This window comes from Pollachius pollachius, assembly GCF_949987615.1.
Source record: "Pollachius pollachius genome assembly, chromosome: 9".
Classification (NCBI taxonomy): domain Eukaryota; kingdom Metazoa; phylum Chordata; class Actinopteri; order Gadiformes; family Gadidae; genus Pollachius; species Pollachius pollachius.
The window spans coordinates 22455517-22474972 of record NC_136942.1 but is presented as its reverse complement, the minus strand read 5'-3'; the positions used below and the strand labels follow the sequence as shown (position 1 = coordinate 22474972).

Here is a 19456-nt window from a genome sequence, read left to right as displayed (position 1 = left end):
TCAACAGTGCAAAACCCCCGTCAGACCGCTTCATAAGAGAAGGGAATTAAACCGGATCCTGCTGTTTCATTATTTCTACATAAGGTATTAAACCAAAGTAGGCATGAGCTTTATGATGCGTTTTAGAGTTGATTAATTTTTAAGCTCCATCACATTGCCAAAAAGCAATACGAATTTCATATCGCCTCAATGAGACACGGAGCTGGTCTGTTATTGCAGATGATGTCTGCAATCATCGTATTAAACACTGCAGAGAAAACCATGGGCGACCCCGCACATCCATGAGCAAATAACACTGGATCATTTAGCGACAACACAACGGACTCGGACACGGAGATGAATCGGGCCTATGAAACCTCACACTACTCACACTCGACATCGTGCAGCTTTGCCCTTTCCTCTTCGAGCTTCGACTTCAGCGTCTCCGACTCGGTCTTGAGATTGCAGAGGGTCTCGGTGGGTTGAAACTCCTGTGTCGCCATTTCAGGGATGACAGGGGATCTCATGTATCTGTGTTCTAGGAGCAGCGATGGGCAGCAGAGAGGTGGACCTGGCTCCCAGCTGATGTTGCTGTCGTGACGTCACATGGAAAAAGACGCTCGTCTAGTTTCCAGGGGAGGAGATTGTGTGGTGATGCTCAGCCTGTATCCTCACCTCAACCGCGTCTGAGCGGAACCGTTTAATCACCACACACATATCAAAGGTTAAATCCGAACGCTAATAACACTACGACTACTAATAATACTAATTATAGCCCTAATAATAATCGAATTATAATAATAATAATAATCAGTGGCGGACACGGTGGGGGGGGGAGAGAGAGCGGTCGCCCCCCCTGCCCCCATGGTTGACAAAGTGCCCTCAAGAGTGGCTCCATGGTTAAAAAAGTGCCCTCAAGAGTGGCGAATACGAGAGAAAGTGCCTTATTGGCTGCCCTTTAGATGTGAAAAAAATTATTGGGTGCCCCTTCATACAATAAATTGTGATGATGAGCCCTCTAGATAAGAAAATTCGATAACGTGCCTCAATGAGTGCCCTCTAAATGCCTTTACAGTGCCTCCATGGTTGAAAAAGTGCCTTCTAGAGTGGTGAATACGAGAGAAAGTGCCTTATTGGCTGCCCTTTACCTGTGAAAAAAATGAATGGGTGCCCTCCGGTGCCCCTCATACAATCAATTATGAAGATGTGCCCTCTAGAGCATGAATGTTCCCTTTTAATTTTTTCGCCCGTGCCATCAAACATTACATATTTTTAAAATAGTTTTACAGTTCTAATAGATTTAAAAAAATAACAACATTAAAGTGCTCCACATTTTTCAAGGCATCTTCGTGAATTGTGTCAACTCACTCAAATCAACTAATATAGATCACACACACACGCACGCACGCACGCACGCACGCACACACACACACACACACACACACACACACACACACACACACACACACACACACACACACACACACACTATACCAAAATAAGGAAAAACATTTCTGGCTTTTATTATATAAACTACAATTGAATATTAGGAAAAGTAAAGAACACCATGAAGGAACTTCATACATTAACTTCATTAAACTAAGTTAACAAAAATAAATTAAAAAAACTAAAATGTAAGTGAACCCCCTGTTTCAGCTGTAATTCGAACACTATGAGATTAAAAAAATATATTTTTCGGCTGAAAGTTCCGGCAAGGACGTGGAGAGGGGTGGGGTAATCCCTATGGTTACGACCCCTGGCAAGTTTGTGATACTTTTTTAGTAAACAATTTTCTTACTTGCGTTATGACATGTTTTGTATATGAAATGCTCCAAACAACGTGGCGTTATACTAAAGGTCTTGGGGAAGCCTAGTCCTCTCTTGGACCCCCACAACTAAGTCAACGGCTGGCCAGAATGAGTTCCACACATTGGCACATGTTATACTAGAAGTATCCAAGAGGCTTGACCATCTCTCAAACACCGCATCCCACACTTCAGCAGACAGGCACATAGAGAGAGCAGTACACGTCCACACACACCTGGCCACCGGTGTCCCTTCATCGTGACGTCAAAGAGTATACTATCAGGCACTTCGACGTCACAGAAGTAATACTCCATGTGTTCGGAGCAGAGTGGAAGGTTCACAAACTGTGAGGAGGCATAGGATTACACGTTCTGCGTCATGGAAGGAACTATGACTGGGAACTATGGCCGTTTGCATCTCGGACTCGGTCTCTGTTCAGAACAGTCTCCCATGAGAGAGAGATCGTTATAAATAGGTGTACATTTATAATCATATAGAGAGAGACACATATATGTGCAATTATTTTACAATTAATTTAACAATGATGCATCAATTTACAATAACATTCTAAAAATCACAGAATAGACCAATCATTAAGCTTGGTTGGCGTGCTAAAGGAAGTTAGGGGGTTGTGGTGTTACAGTCGGGTGAGGAAGCCCAGGTGCAGACTGCTTGGGACCTGCAGCAGCTCCAGCGCCTGAGTGGACGGGCAGAAGGGGAAGGTGACCTGGAAGCGGTACTGGGTGTCCAGCATCAGCTGGGTGGAGCCCTCGTGGTCCTGCAGCAGAGCCTGGCATTAGAGGGGGAGGGAAGAAAGGAGTGTGAGTGGAGAAGAAAGACACAGTCCTGTATCGTCACCGTGTGTTTGAGCCAAATTGAATGGAAATGATATCAGAAGACCAATGAGCTGCATAACGCACCTGGACTTTGCGAACAAAGGAAGACGTCACTCTTTTCTCAAAAGCATCGATCGGCGTGTAGGAGTTCAGGATCTTGATGATCTACAAACAGAAACCCAGAAAACACGATGAGAGCATGAGGTGGGTTGGGTTCTATGTGGCGCAGCAAACAAAAACACGGCATCACGCCACGGCACCTGGACGGGGTTGAGCTCGGTGCAGTTGTCGGCGATGTCCTTGGCGTCCTCGTCGGTGGACTTGTTGACCTGCAGCAGCCAGGCGGCCTGGGACAAAGGCTTCAGGGTGTCCATGGCGCTGGAGGCCCCCAGTCCCTTCTCCTTCAGCCACTCCTCCAAGTAGCTGATGTTACACCTGACCACAAAGCACACAAGGCTCCGGGTTGACTTTGACTCTATTGTTCATATGCATACATGTTTATATGCACGCAGGCCAACACCGAACACAAAAACACATGGCCACGCCCCCACAAACACAGATAGGTATTTGTTGAATCTTAATTTTGTTTGTTCATATGTGTATGTGTGTTGTAGACTAGATCCATCAGATGTTTAATGGATGCACCTCAACCACGTCTTGTTCCTGTGTTTCTAATCATAGAGTTCTTAGTCTGAGGCATACATACACGCACACTCTAACAAACCCACACACACACTCTAACAAACCCAGACACACACTCTAACAAACCCACAGACACACTCTAGTGAACCCACACAAACACACTCTAACAAACCCACCACACACTCTTACCAACCCACAAACACTCACAAACCCTCTAACAAACCAACACACATACACACACTTAGGAACGCCCCCCTCCCACCCCAACACACACACACACACACACACACTCGAACCCCCCCCCCCCCACACACACACACACACACACTAATGATCCAACACACACACACACAAACTCAAACAAACCCCCACACACACACTCTTACAAACCACCACACACCACACTCTAACGAACCCACACACCCACCTGATCTGCATGCCCTTCCTGCAGGAGCACAGGTCCTTGCGCAGCAGGACGTTGTTGAGGGTGACGGCGCCGGTGAGGAAGAAGAGCTGCTTGACGGCCTGCCGGAGGAGGCCGGCCTCCGTGCCGTGCTGCGTCATGGTGGCGTGGAAGGAGCTGAGCGTCTGCAGGAGGGACGTGATGGTGTGGGCCTCGGCGCCCGGGGAGCCGCTGGCCGAGCGCTGCCTGAAGCCCGGGGGCTTCAGGCTGAAGATGCCCTGCAGGCTTTCGTGCTCCAGCATACCAGGCACTGCTCACAGGGACACGGAGAGAAACGTCAAAGGACAGGACGTGGAAGGCTTCCAACCAGACACCGCGTTAGGCTAGCCCCGCATCGCCAGACCAACAGAACACTGGAGCTGGAGTCTGGAACCTGACTGTAGATATTTGATTGACAAGGGGCGTCGCCAAGGGGTGTCCCCAAGGGGTGTCCCTAAGGGGCAAAACCAAGGGGCTTCACCATGGGAAGTCGCCGAGGGGCGTCGCCAAAGTATATTTTCTATACTACAACTAGACAATGTTCAACATTTCCAACACTGATATTACTTTAGTTTAAAGTGAGCCGTCTCAGCATGAATTTGAACTTAGCTGCAGCGAACATCTTAGAAACATGAATGAACACCAGCATTTTGAAACTGATTCATTGTTGACACTGACTTAGTGTTGACACTGATTTGTGTGCCATCATGTGAAGATTGTGAGACCATCCAGATATTCAAGTTTGTATTTGACAACAAATATCCTTCTGGGGAAGTTTGTGGAGATATTAATTTCTGTATACGGGAGCAGCCTGACTTAGTTCAAAAAGGCCAATCTGATTAAATAACTGATTTACGTTTTTGCCCTCTTGCCGAAATGGTCAGAGCTATAGAAAATACATCTCCTTTTAGGAAGGCCATCCGTGCAATTAGCTGTTACTCTTATCATCGTCATTCGGTCCATTTCATATCAAATATTTTCAATTGCTCTGTGGATTGCCTCACTTTCCTCAGGCCATTGTTCATGAGTTCTGTAGAATGTGGCACTCCTACTTTCTCATTGTATGAAACATTGTCTTACATTCTTTCAACAGGCTCAATGCCAGAGTGATCTGCAGGGAGACACAGCAGGTGAACTGTGACACAAGGGTTCAAGGCCGTTGTGTCGGACAGACCTATCATGGGGGTGAGGGTCTTCTCCATGGCGGTGAGGAAGCGGTGATAGATGTGGATGGCCAGGTCACTGAGGATCTGCCGGTGCTCGGAGAGGTCAAAGTTCTTCAAGCAGTTGTTGTTCTGCCGCGGTGTGTTCTGCTTCATGAACTCCTGTTTGAGAAATGGAAAGACTTGATTTAATCCACACATTAACAGGAATGGATTACACACACACACACACAGATATATATCTATACCCCCCCCCCCCAAACACACACACACAGAGAATAAAAAAAAAGGCATACCTCCTCGCCGCTGTACTGTTTCAAACAGTTGATCAGGTGATTTGTGTTAGAGAGCCAAAATGAAAGTGTTTCAAAGTCTTTTTGATGATCCTGTAAAGAAACACAAAACACATTTTTGGTAAGACTGCCAACAGTACACATTGTTAATCATGTCCATCCCTTTCATCTGCCTGCTTTCTAAGCACCACCAACAGTATAATGAATTTATAATCCAAAATCTGCCTTTTAATACAATGTTTTAATAGGCTTTCTGTTTGTGTAAAGACTGAACAGTAAAGACAGATAAGAGACTGGGCTGAAAGAGAGAGAATCGACCCTGGGTCCCCATTAGCCGTACTGCCCATGCTGTCCTGTGTGTGCCGGTAGCAGGCTGAGGGCCACCTCACCTTGATGACCGTCTTGACCCCCGTGATGACGCCGTTCATCAGGCTCTTGAGCTTGGTGCCGTCGTTGAGGTAGTCCGAGTGGCGGATGCACATGTAGATGATGTAGGCGGCCAGACCGGGGATCATGTTGACCACCACGCCCCGGGGCTTCAGGTCTGAGCACAGGCAGGGGTTAACAACACGCCTCTCAGGGGTCAACAGGTCAGAGGTCAACAACATGCCCCTCAGGGGTCAACAGGTCAGGGGTTAACAACGCACTCCCTCTCAGGGGTCAACAGGTCAGGGGTTAACAACGCACTCCCTCTCAGGGGTCAACAGGTCAGGGGTTAACAATGCACTCCCTCTCAGGGGTCAACAGGTCAGGGGTTAACAACGCACTCCCTCTCAGGGGTCAACAGGTCAGAGGTCAACTCCCCTGCCCCTCAGGGGTCAACAGGTCAGGGGTTAACAATGCACTCCCTCTCAGGGGTCAACAGGTCAGGGGTTAACAGCGCACTCCCTCTCAGGGGTCAACAGGTCAGGGGTTAACAACGCACTCCCTCTCAGGGGTCAACAGGTCAGGGGTTAACAACGCACTCCCTCTCAGGGGTCAACAGGTCAGGGGTTAACAATGCACTCCCTCTCAGGGGTCAACAGGTCAGGGGTTAACAGCGCACTCCCTCTCAGGGGTCAACTCAACTCATCTGTTAGGACTGCATCGTCCTAACAGATGAGTTTTGTTGGCCATTTCCATGAAGGAAATTCAAGTGCATAAACATAAATATTAAGCAATAATAAAATATAATCATATATATCTTTCTCTAACTCTTGTTTCCATAATGTAGTACTTTAAGCAGTTTCTTATTTAATTGATTTTATGTTCTCTTATGATTCTTGGACTTTTTAGGTCTTATCTTCATGGTAGAATACATTGAACGACTGTACGTCACTAATGAACCAAATGTTCATTAGTGACGTACGGGCCTGATTGTAAGTCCTGTAGCAAGGTGAAAGGAATGGACAAGTACCCAGGATGATGTTTTGAATCAGCCTGGTCTCGTCCTCTCTCTTACACTCCAGCATACCCAGGTAATCTTTGGGGATCGCCGGGGAAGAGGCTGACTTGGCTGCAGGGAATAAAATAATAACAATATAGCAGTTAGAGGAGAATAAGTTAAGATGACACCATCACAGTACAAAGTCTAAAAACACAAACCTCTCTCTGATTTCTCAAGGCTCTTTATCTGACTCTGGAGTTTCTTAATCAGGCGGTCCTTCTTGTCCAGCTGCTCTTCAAAGTCCTGTCACAGTGTACAATGGTATATTATATTTATGAAGGCTTCAACCTGCAATATGCAGCTTTTTCATTGCAGCAATAACGTCATTGCTTGAACAAAACCCAAATCCCTGAGGGCTCAACCAACCCAAGGATATATTCAAGGTAAGTCAATCAGTGTGAACGAAAAGAGAATCTTAAAACTATATACTAACTATATACCAACACCAATGCAATTAGATCAACGTCACAAAACACAGATACACACACACACACACACACACAAACACACACATACACGCATACCAAACACACACACCATAATGTCAGCTGTTAGCTGCGAAGCCTCTTGACTCAGCCTCGTATTGGCCTCACTCTCCGCCAAGTGCTGCTTGAGGAGCTGCTGGTTCTGCTCCTGGAGCTCCTCCACCCTCCCGTGGAGTTCCGTCCTGTCTGTCTCAAGCTCCTCCGCCTGCTGCTTCAAGTGCCTGAGCAGCAGCGGCACACATTTCAGCTAAGAGCATTATAAATAATATATCAATACCCACAGTGGGGACACAATGTGAGCTTCACTCACATGCACTGGGACTGCTCCTCTTCGATCTTCTTCTGCAGATTGTTGGTGATCTGGTCTGTTTTCTCTATCCGGTGGAAGGTATAATGAAAGGAGATATGTTAGAAAACCCATCACCACAAGATCCCCGGTATAGCATTCTTGAATTTGTGATGATTTGGTGTTTTGGTTTTGTCCTTCCAACCAGCGATCTCTCTGGACTGCACTTCAAGATGAGCCTCCAGGTCCTGTTTCTGTCTCTGCAGCTCAGACACTTGTTGCTTTAGCTCTGGTATGATCTTTGAATAAAAAAACAAAACCAAAAATAAATGAGGTAGGCCGCTGCACTGATTGAGTAGTAAGACCCTCTTCCCCCCTCTCTCCCACTTGGAGAGCAATGCCAGAGAACAGAATCTCTGTGGTCACGTACTGAATTCTCCCCGCTGAGCCTGGCCACCTCCTGGCGGATGTTCTCGTTGACGTTGCTCTTCTCGTGGAACAGCTTCTGTAACTGGTTGTTTTCCTTCTGGAGGTGCTCCAGTTTCAGCGTCAGGCCGTGGACCTGGTTCTCCCAGTTCTCATTCTGCTCCCTCCTTTGGTTCTCCAGCACGCTGCAGTCAATGGAGGATTATTTCATAGGACTACTTTATGTTGAAGCACAGACACCATTCAATATTCTCAGCAAAACATTTGTACTCACACATTAAAAGCCACACACACATTGAATCAAAGAGGTGAAGAAGTGTCTCTTTTAGACAATGCTGAAGACCACTAATCCAAGAAGAATGCTAGTCGGTAAAATGAGTCTGCTGAAAGTATAAAAGTATAATAACTCAATCAAACCTGGTCGCTTTCTGGAGCCCGTCAAAAGCAGTGAGCAGATCTCCGATGTCGCCGTGGTTTTCATGGTCATCTGAACTCAACCTTCAGCCAAAAAACAAAAGACAACCATAACATCAACCTCCATATAACCAAATTGAGATCTAAAGCATGTACAACATAGTGAATATTGTACATTACCCAAAAATAAACTCCTCTTCAGCCACACCACCAAGGATCTGTCTTCTAACCACACTCATTTTAGCTACAGGAGAAACAAAATAAAGTGTTGTAGTTAAATTAGCATATGAAATGTTTGCAGTAGCACACAGTCAGCTCGAAGGCATGGGAGGGACTCAAGACAAAGAAAAATAGAAAAGTCCTGCAGTGTAACAGTAGAGCAGGGGTTCCCAACCTTTTTTGTTCCGAGGACCGACATATTCATAAAAAGATTTGGTGGTACGGGATTTCAATTTCAATTTGAATGCCAATGAACAATTAAAGCAACAGCAAGGAAATGCTTGATTCTCAGGCTCCATTCAACAAATGCAATAATATAAAAAACTTTTTTTTTTAAGAGAAACACAGAATCAACTGTTACTTCAATAAACACAAAAGTAGTGCAAAGACGGTGCTTCATTTACAGTGGTTTAGTTGCATATTGATAGATTTTATATCTTTTAAGAAGATATGATTTCAAGATGAAATAACATGACTCGTATAGTTAATACAATAAGATACAAAAAATATGATGAAAAAAAGAAAAAAATACTGTATAAAGGCTTTATACTGTATATATATTTTTTTATTTTCTGGAAATATTTCAAGGCCCGGTACCAATGGGTCCGCCGACCGGGGACCGGGGGTTTGCAACCGCTGCAGTTGATTACCTCTGGCCTGCTCCGCCTGTTCCCTCCTCCTCCGGTCGGTGGCGTCTGTCAGGGTCTGCAGGCTGCGGAGGTCCTTGCGGAGCTCAGGGATGGTCTTCACGTGCTTGGTGAGCTGCATCACCTGCTCCTGGAGGTCCGAGGTGACCTGGCCTTCCTGGCCCATCTGCTTTTTCAGAAGTCCCCGCTCCTCCTTCAGCTTTTTGATCTCCTCCGTCAGCTCCGCCACCTCCTTCTCGTGGTCCTCCCTCAGGATCTCCATGTTGTTCTCGGCGATCCTGACGACAAGAACGCCATGGGGGTTGGATTTCGTACACGAAACCGCCTCCCCCTCCCTTCCCCTCCATGATATAGCCTCCCCTCCCTCCCCCTCTGTGTTATAGCTTCCCCTCCCTTCCCCTCTGTGTTATAGCCTCCCCTCCCTCCCCCTCTGTGTTATAGCCCCCCTCCCTTCCCCTCTGTGTTATAGCCCCCCTCCCTTCCCCTCCGTGTTATAGCCCCCCTCCCTCCCCTCCCTTCCCCTCTGTGTTATAGCCTCCCCTCCCTCCCCTCTCTTGTTATAGCCTCCCCCTCCCGTGTTAAAGCTCTCGCTTGTGAAACGTACTTTCTCAGTCTTTCCTCGATTTCTTTCTCTTCCTTCAGCACTTTCTTCATTTGATCAAAGCGGTCTGCGGAGGTAATAAAGTGTAAAAATTATTATCTCCAAAGACTAGAAGAAGAGGCTTGAATAAATGCAGAATTCTCACCTTTAGCTTCTTTGGAGGAAACCTCTAAGTTTTTCTCCAGGGTTTGCTTTTCAAGTGTCCGAGCCTCCATCTCCCTCTGAAGCTGTGCCAGTTCCTTCAGTAAAAAGAAGATAAGACAGAAGATCTAAAGAAGGGGACTGGAACATCTGATGCCAGACATGAGGCAACACCAGTCAGGCGTGTGTCTGGGCTTCATGTCCCTAAGTTCACCCCCCTTCTGACCTGACTATGGTCATCTTTGGCCTTCTTCTGTCTGCTTTCCAGAGAGACCTTCTCCCCGGCGGCTTTCTGCAGCTGGGCCTCAAGCCCATGGAGCCGGTCCATGGTCTGACCATGGCTGCTGGCCAGGCTGGTGAGCCTCTCCACTAGCCCTCGGTTCTCTTTGTTCTGGGAGATCGCACGGTCCACAGGTTTACCAACCAGATACCAACCAAATGAGAAAAGATTCAAGGTTGAATTTGATGTATTGAGTAACCAGTGTGGACAATGTAAGCTTTGCCTGAACGTGTCCCCTCAATGTAAATGTTGACAGATGTTGATATAAATGTAGACTCTAGGATGACACTATTGGGGACTGTTGGCCCCTGATGTTCCCTTCTCCATTTACATATCCATCACATATACTTGTACAATTGCATGAAGACATTGCACACTCCACAAAAGTGCAGCGCTAGAACCAATTCAGATTCTAAGTGTCCAAAAGCTTTGGACACTATGCTGACACTATTATCCAAAGAGACTTAGAACCATTCATTCACACACACACACACACACACACACACACACACACACACACACACACACACACACACACACACACACACACACACACACACACACACACACACACACACACACACACACACACACACACACACACACACACACACACACCGACGGCGGAGTCAACCACGCAGGGAGACAGACAGCTCATCAGGAGCAGTCAGGGTGAGGCATCTTGGTCAGGGCACCTTGACACTCACGTAGGAGGAGCCGGGGATCGAACTAGAAACCTTCCGGTTACCAATCAACCCGCTCTACCTCCTGAGCTACTGTCACCCTGAGGGACAGGCCTCACCTGGTCCTCAATCTTTTTCCTGAGGTTCTGAACGCGGAAGGACAGCTGGACGTTGATGACCAGCCGCCTCATGGTCTGGAAGCGGCGGCGGGCCAGCCAGGCGCGAGCATACTTCTGTAGGACCAGGGCCTTCTGCACCTCCACCATCTGAGGAGGAGACAGGTGAAGCAGAACAACACCGGGTTACAGTCGATTTGACCCTGAACCTCAGCAAGATCAATTACAAATATTGTTCAAATCAAGGGTGACTTTAATTTAAAAAGTACAATACGCAAACAATCGTTGCTGTATATGTGCTCTCAAACCCATTCCTTCATGTAGACACTGACTGGTTCATCACTCTAACTGTGGCTGAGTAGAGAAATCTCACAATTCGTATTTTCTGCAATCCTTGTTTTTAAAGCGTAGTCTAGATGTTGTTGTTTTTTTTTAATTTAGACTTGTATTAGGGTGAATTTGGCTGGGAGCCAGTTTAATCTGCCAGTTTATTTATTATTTGCTCAGGCCGCTCCCATCCAGACAGATTTCCAGCCAACCACGGTCTGACAGGGGTGCTGGCCAGGCTGGGGAGTCTCTCCAATAACTCACTGATCTCTTTGTTCTGCGAGATCACACGGCCTACACGTTTACCAACCAGACACCAACAGAATGAATGAGAATTATTCAAGCACCATTTGGAAGAATTGACACTCATCAACCAGTGTGGAAAAGTGTAAGCTTTGGCCAAATGGGTCCGCTAAATGAATATGTTGATTTAAATGTAGACTGTAGGACAAAACCTTTGGAGACTTGTGGCCCTGGCCTAAGCCAGACCGGGCCAATCCCAACCTATATTGGACGTGTTTGATACCACGTCTGAACAGAGGAAGGCCCTTGAGGTGAAAACGACCAAGATGGCTGCCGATGATTTTGATCCGTTGAGTCCACTATAACCACCGCATTTAATAAACTGGACAGTATGTATTCTCTCAAAGAGGAACAAAGAACTGCATTCAAAGTCTTTGTTGATGAGAGAGACACGTCTGCATACTTTGAAAGTATTCGTTAAAGTTTAATTTACCAGCCATCACTCATTGTAAAGTCACACGTTTCGTTGCTCTGATGTTTTTCTATCAAAGAGCGTCCAGAGTAATTTTATCTGAACTGGTTGATAACGCTCCTTGGAGATCGAAAATTAAGTGTTTCAGACTAATAAACAGTAGAGAATTAGTCTGGAAATGTCACCTTAGCTTGAAATAGCAAAACTTAAGTATCATACCTTTAATTAATACAACAATAAAAACATTTAGGTTCAAATCCAACCTTTTTATATTGTCTGCGGGCGATCCAACCCCGGGTGAAAGCCTGTATGGTCACAGTGGACAGGCGGACCAGCAGGTAGATCTGCCTCATCCTATAGCCTCTCCAGTGTCTCTGGAGGACTAGCGCTGCCCAGCCCTGTTTGATGGCCGCAGCGCTCACCATCTTACTGTTGGGGGAACAAACAATAATCAGGAGAAGTCACTGCTGATTGGTAAAACAAACAAACAAGAATAATCCAATTGGACCTGGACCTTTTTAAAACTCCTCACCGGATCTGTCTCTGTCCGCGAACGTACTGCTGCAGCACGATGGCGGCCTCTCTAGTCTGGAGGTACCACCTCCTCTGGCTCCAGCCCCGGACATGCTTCTGGAGGATCACGCAGGCCCCGCGGAGCCGGTCCAGACGCAGCTTCTCCAGGTACGCCACCTGACCAGCCCTGAAGAAGATCTTGGTCCGGCCAAATTTGTACTGGTTTGAATCCTTGAAGTAGCACATGCACATGTGACCAAAGTGAGACACTCATACGCAGCACTAAGTGTTAATAACAATACCTTCTAGTGTTACTTAAACATATTCCCTATACGGGCGTTGTTGAACCTGAATTATCCTTTGCACTGCAGTCTTGCAGGCTTGTTGCTTATCCTTAACGGCCAACTCCATTGGAGTCATCAGGATACTGTAGCGGCTGTAAAACTCAATGTATGTCCACCTGCAGACCAACATGGGAAGTACAGCACATGTTACATTAGCAGTGAAATATCATCATCATTAACACTACCAGTCGACCAACGTGACAGTATGAAGTCCAGTGCTGCCAGTGTCGTACCTGGAGGGGTAGCTCTGAGCGCTGATATGAATCGTCTCAAGGACTCCACAGGCCCGCAGCTGCTGCACTACCCTCCTGGAGTCATACCTTCCACACACACACACACACACACACACACACACACACACACACACACACACACACACACACACACACACACACACACACACACACACACACACACACACACACTATTCACACTATTCACAGGGCCATCTTGGTTCTACAAATACCGGTGTGCGTTTTAATTGTGTTTATTCACTTAGCCGCCATTTTTTTTCTAAACGTGTGCTGGATGAGGCAGCGGAATGTGGAGTTCTGAATCCGTAGCTATTCAATGAATGATTCAGTTTGACGCATTGAGTGTCATCTAACGGTGCAGAGGGGGTGGTCAGTTGGTTTCAATCTGCAATCTGCAACTTCGCCACTAGATGGCTCTAAATCCTACACACTGCACCTTTGATTATTCAAATAATAAGAATGTAGTCCAGTTTACATGATTCTCCCATTCAAACACCAAAAGTTAGGTACACATATTATTCCAAAAAGTTCCAGATATTAGTTCGGCCACCGCAGCTGCACCCCCTGCCCCGCGCCCTGAGTCTGGACTCACTCGAAGGGCAGCTTCTCATCGTTGGGCTTGATGCAGCGCACGTAGTGAGGGGTGGTGGCGTTCAAAGTCTCCATGAGAAGGTACAGGGAACTGCGGAACTACAGCACCAGGAACGCCAGGAGCACCAGGAACGCCAGAGCCCATGGAAAACCCGATATCAGCAATAATAAAAGAAAAAAAACACAAAACAAACACAAAATCCAAACTGAAGGGCGCCATTCCAAACTGTAAAGCAAATACAAGATATATTTGTTTGGCTGTCGCTGTGCGCAGTGTACATAGTAAAAATGTTCACCTTATCTCCCACTGTGGTCCTGAGCTCCTTTTTGTCTGGCTTCACCCCAGGTCGGGCAGACCTCACTTGGAAACCCTTATTGGGTTTAATGCTCTGCGCCTCTTCATGAAAGAAGTTGGCCAGGAATTCAAACTGATGAAGAAGGAACATGTTGAAATATGGAGGAAGTATCTACCTTGCTATGGTAAAGTATTCAATGAATACCTTGCTGGCTCGCATGATCTCCAACAAGTCCTCATAGAGTGCATCTCTGTTCTTCTCCAGAAATCCTTTGCTCTGGTATTCTACCTTTGAAAGAAAGAGCAGAGGTTTTATTGTTGCTGTCATGGCACTATTCCACGATACTGAGTAGACACCGGCACCTCATGACCACACACACCTTGTCTGCAAAGTGTTGGATCATAAAGGCCTCATTGGACATTCTTGGCTTCTCAAAAAGAGGGTTGTCGTGCAGGTAGTTGTACAGCTTCTGAAGCCAGTTCTGATCTGTTCCTTGAGGAAACTGGACGATGGTCAACCAGGACACAGAGAAACACATAGGTCAAACATGTACGATATGAACATCAGAATAAAAAGAGCCAAATCATCGAAGCTAGCAAGTGAAGGGAAGTTGGATCATAAACTTAGCTTGATCATCTCACCAGACATTCTTCATCCAGGAGATCTAGAATCCCCATCTTGGCTTCAATCAGGTCAATGACAGGCTGGTTGTCATAGAAATCGATCAGGGTCCATGGGATGTCCTCCTTCATGTACTCATCCTGCTCCAGTTTGAACACGTGCTAATCCAAACAACACAGAGACTAATGGTTATTTTAAACTACTTATGAGCAGGTCGGTACAAAAGGATATTTGAGTTTAGACGTAAGTTTCACGCTGTACCAAGTTAAACTGCTGCTGAAGTTTCTCATTCGCGTAATTAATACAGAATTGTTCAAAGCTGTTGGTGTCAAACGTCTCAAACCTGTAAACAAAGCAGCAAAAAGACAATCAACCACAGAAAATATGGATGATTCAAACTAAGGCAACAAAGATTCAGACGTCCCCTTACCCGTAGATGTCGAGGACGCCTACGAAGGCATGTTGTATTCCCGGTACTTTCAGTGCGGTGTTGATCTTCTGGATGACGCAGTCGAACAGCTTGGCGTAGATCTGCTTGGCCAGGGCGTCGCGGGCGCTGGTGGCCCGCTCCGGGGTCACCGGCTTCACCACCGTCTCCATTACCAGCACCATCCTGCGGCTACACAGCCAGCGACACAGCTCCGGGGCACTGACATGCAACAGGTCGCAGAACACCACCAGGTGGGGGTCACTGGACTGGGAGGGGAGAGGGACAATCAGGGGTATGGAGGATTATTTAGCAACCATTAAAGTATTGAAGACAGTTGATACAAATGCAGGTTTAACGGAGGAAGTAAGTTAGGGTTAGGGATGGTGGGGCTTCAAACCTCAGACCTTTGAGCTGGGAGTGTAACCCCAGAGGAACCCTGAAGGTTGTGAAATATACATGAAAAGCTTCATTGCGACTCACAGGGACAGAGGACTGTTCACCACCGGCGGCTTTGATCTGAACATTTCCCAAATGCAATATGGCCGCCAGAACCCGGAACACATCAGACTGAAACTCGTCCGTCAGTCCTGGTGGAGAGTGGTGAGTGGAGGAGTGTAAGTAGTGTGGAGTTTAAAAAAGCTTTTTGAGGAGAGCCATTATTTGGAACGCTTACCCAACAGAGAGAAGGTCTTCCGTGTCTCTTCCATGTCTCTTCTGTCATCCACACCTTCAATCCCGATTTCTCCACCCATGCTTGTGTACTGGAACATATCTGCGCTCGCTAAAGATTAAACAAACACTTCTACATTATCATCGGGAGCACAGACAGATAAGACACAAGGTCAACTGCTTTGCCTTGAGAGAACCAGAAAGGTACACGCTGAAACCGGGGGCTCATGAGAAGTGTAATTTTAAAGTTGGCAGATGTGTTCTAAAGACCCTCACTGTGAACAGTAGTAAGACAGTAGTAACAACTCACACAATCTCAGAGTCTTGAACTCAGGCAGTTCTGCACAGGCACACATTTGGTAGAAGATGTGGTAGTTACGCTCATTCTCTGCCTGCAAAGGACAAAGGCACTTCAACAACACCCCTCCATAATAACACATCTCCTCCACTTATTTTCTTTAAAACTACCTGGAAGACCACTCTGGATTTCTCCAGAAGATATGTCCTCATGTTGGCTCCGATGATGCGGTACTGCTTGTCGAAGCTGATCTCGGTGTACTTTCCAAACCTACTGCTGTTGTAGTTCCTAGTGGTCTTTGCGTTGCCTATCGCCTGGCATAAAGACACACAAGGCCTGTGGCGTTAATGCATCCACCACAAATGGTGAGTGAACTAGTCTTAAATGACTTGAAATGTGTTGACATTTTATGATAATTTGAAAAGTGTATGAAATTTTTAATTGAAATACTAGATCATGGAATCATAGGTTTCTGTTCTGGTCAATGTCCACTCGTGAGATTGCGCTCACAAGGACCGAAGTACCCCTCTTTCATGGCCGCTGTGCGTTGGGTTCCTACCTCAGTGATGGGATTGGAGGCCAGGACCTTGTCTTCCACTCTGGTTTTGCTGCCAGACTTGCTGACTACAGCAAAGTACCTCATTGCATAGCGGGCAGACACAGTCTTCCCTGCGCCCGACTCCCCGCTGACGATGATGGACTGATTCTTGCGGTTTCTGTCAGTGGGATGTCAGTGTAGGTGTTAGGGTGGTTACACACTGGACCCTACAAACTCCAAACAACCGACTAAAGAAGGCTGGTTGAAGCTGGTCTCCGCAACAAACCACCAGCAGCAGATATAGCAGATATGACACACTGGCTCAATGAGTTTATTGGTTGTTGGGACGGTGTGTAAGCACATTTGACAGGTGACTTTCTATCTTACATCATACATTGCCTATGGGCTAGAAAGTATTAGTATTACGTTTTATTATAACACATTTGTACCTGGCCATCTGTTTATAAGCCTCTTCTGCCACTGCAAATATGTGTGGGTCCATGTCCCCCATGTTCTGGCCTGAGTAGGCCTGGATGACGGCATCCCCGTAGATATGCAGCTGTTTGTAGGGGTTTACTGCCACCAATATGATGCCTGCAAACAAGGAAGTATAGCGAGAGTCCACGTTTTCCCTGAGTGCTTTATCACTGTTTCAGAAAGAGCTTCAACAGCTGATGTTTGAAGAGATTTACTGCCACATGCACATAATGCTTGGCCCGCAAATAAGGAAATGGAGCAGAGAGCAGCATGCTGTTGGTGCTTTATTCATGCGTTTCAGGAGCTCATGTTGCCCCACTAGCAGGCCTACCGCAGTAGGTGTAGATGATTTTGGACTCCACGAAGCGCACTCTGAGGTTGTGAAGAACAGCAGGTTCGTGAAGGTAGCTGAGAGCCGTCAGATCGTTCTCTCCTACTAGGATGTCGGGATTCCGGAGGTGGGGGAGTAGGGGGTTCTCCAGGTCAACCTTGTACTGGTATTCCTGAAGAAGAAGATTGGTCAGATGTTGCTATAGCTGCACCTGGCTTCTGCATTTGATTTATCTTTTTATTTGACTCACTGTGCCATCTTCAAGATGCAGATCCAGCACACTGTTGCCAAGATGGAAGTCTCTGATAATCTCTGCAGACTTCCATACGTGTTTTGCATCTGGAACCCATACTCTGTTGTACTAAAGGGATGTTGAGGAACTAGTTAGGGGTCTGAGCACCGGTATGACTTTTCTGTAAAAGACTTTTCTGTAAAAGTAATACTGCAGCCTATACCGTAAGTTGAAAACTCTTGAAATTTTCAGGTTTTCAAACCCAAATTTGTGGTACTGCACCCAAAGGTGGCGCTATTGAAAGAAATATGAACTAGCCTTATTTCTCCTTCCCAGATTGACCTGGACTCAAAATTCTTTCATCATATTAATCTCTAAAATCAGATGCATCTTTTTCACCCTGGTCTTCTGCTCTAAAAATGTTTACTTTTCCCACGATTTCATAGAAAAGCCAAACGTCCACAGTCTCAACCCATTTTGCCTATATGACCATTTTGTTATTGTATAACTACCATATGGCTATCATTAGGTGGATACCATTAACAGTGCAAATTTTCAGATCTGTGCTCTTTTAAGAAAGCCCTTAATTCTCTTGTGAAATGTGTGCTTGGAGTTTTCTTGCTGTTGTGCGCTTATCAAAAGACATTTTCACGATGTGAATGAGGCTTCATGTGTTTCAGGAATGTCAGTGGCTCAACAGGTTAATTCCTTGTACTGGTGATCCTTAGGTTGAGAGTTCGAATCCTGATTAGAGCATTATGAACAAGCTGAACATGACATCCTGTCATTGCCACTCATTTAAGAAACACAACAGCACCTGAAATCCATCAGGCAACATTCCGACTCAATTGTTTCCAAGAATCTGACTGCCAAGACATATGGCATTAGGGGAACTTCGTCGTTCACCGTTTTTCCTTCATAATTATATTTCTTCCGTTAGTGTTCTTGACTACAAATGTTTAATTTCCCCAGAATTTCAAAGATTTTTCAAGTATATGCTTTTAGGAAAGCCCTTAATTCACTTGAGAAATGTGTGCTTGGAGGTTTCTGGATGTTGTATACTTATCAATAGACATTTTGACCATGTGAACGAAGCTGAGGTTCAGGTTTATCAGTGGCTCAATGGGATAATGCCTTGTGCAGGTGTTCCTTAGGTTAAGAGTTTGAATCCCGATTAAAGCATGCTAAACATGACATTCGGCCATTGCTTTGCTGCTCAGCTGAAAGCCGAGCCACAGAATTGCACTAAGTGGAACATCTTCATCCACATCTTTCCTTCATAATTATTTGTCATATTTATATATCTTCCATATGTGTGTTCTTGACTTTTAAGTTTGCTCGGACCCCGTTAATCACCGCTTGCGGTTATATTTAATATTTGTAATACTTCAGGAATGCAAATTACGAGTTGTCAAATTGTAACAAAACGTAAAAATAATGTACATTTAGCCTGTTTATGTAGTCGAATCCTGCAGTCTTAGGACCTCAAAATCAATATAAGCAATGCTGAATAATTCCGAAGTTTGCCTTAAAACGCAAACGAAGTGAAACTGCAACGTGTCTTTCCATGTCAGCGGAGATCCTTCTGTGTCACAGAAAAGGATCTCAGTATTAACCCGAACTATACACAATAAATCGTTCATATGGATATGAAACTCCCCTACCTCTGTGTAGAGCTCCAACAAGGTCATTCTCAAGCATTATTGTTATCCACTGCGGCTGCTGTGCGTTTTATTCCTCAGCTGGAACAATGTGGTGCTCCCAGGGTAGCCTAGGAACGACTGGTGTTTGTTGTGCACCTTCAGGCAACAGGTGAAGTGCGGCGTGACATTTTGCGCTCCTCTGCGCTCTTCCGCGCTCCTCTGCGATCTTTTGCGCTTCTCAGCGCGTCGGACTTTGACTCCCTGGCCCCGCCCACGCGTCTTGTGACTGCAG

At 46.1% G+C, this 19456-nt stretch overlaps 1 protein-coding gene across 1 annotated transcript; it reads right to left on the bottom strand.

The window, feature by feature from the left end:
• Positions 1–1478: 1478 nt before the first annotated feature.
• Positions 1479–19380, bottom strand: myo5c (myosin VC). The gene is made up of 40 exons (XM_079743518.1): positions 19186–19380; positions 17540–17650; positions 17290–17461; positions 16931–17075; positions 16503–16659; positions 16114–16257; positions 15956–16037; positions 15650–15757; positions 15457–15563; positions 14977–15242; positions 14808–14889; positions 14567–14707; positions 14305–14427; positions 14130–14213; positions 13926–14057; positions 13631–13728; positions 13018–13104; positions 12789–12900; positions 12460–12671; positions 12191–12356; positions 10889–11035; positions 10033–10197; positions 9811–9904; positions 9669–9732; positions 9068–9342; positions 8379–8442; positions 8202–8282; positions 7789–7969; positions 7564–7657; positions 7383–7446; positions 7125–7293; positions 6746–6830; positions 6558–6656; positions 5551–5705; positions 5165–5254; positions 4880–5030; positions 3691–3976; positions 2882–3056; positions 2706–2786; positions 1479–2575 (listed from the first exon to the last, which is right to left on the bottom strand). Exons 1-40 carry the CDS (start codon positions 19210–19212, stop codon positions 2423–2425), a joined length of 5229 nt encoding a protein of 1742 aa, XP_079599644.1. The 5' UTR covers positions 19213–19380; the 3' UTR covers positions 1479–2422.
• Positions 19381–19456: the final 76 nt, after the last annotated feature.

Bases quoted from the DNA above. Each gene is read 5' to 3' on its own strand.
- myo5c (XM_079743518.1), bottom strand. From the start codon at position 19,212: ATGACCTTGTTGGAGCTCTACACAGAG. The intron at 14,214-14,304 runs GTGTGTGTGGTC...TTTCTTTCAAAG, and splicing joins TCCAACACTTTGCAGACAAG to GTAGAATACCAGAGCAAAGG. The intron at 7,658-7,788 runs GTACGTGACCAC...TTTTATTCAAAG, and splicing joins GGCTCAGCGGGGAGAATTCA to ATCATACCAGAGCTAAAGCA.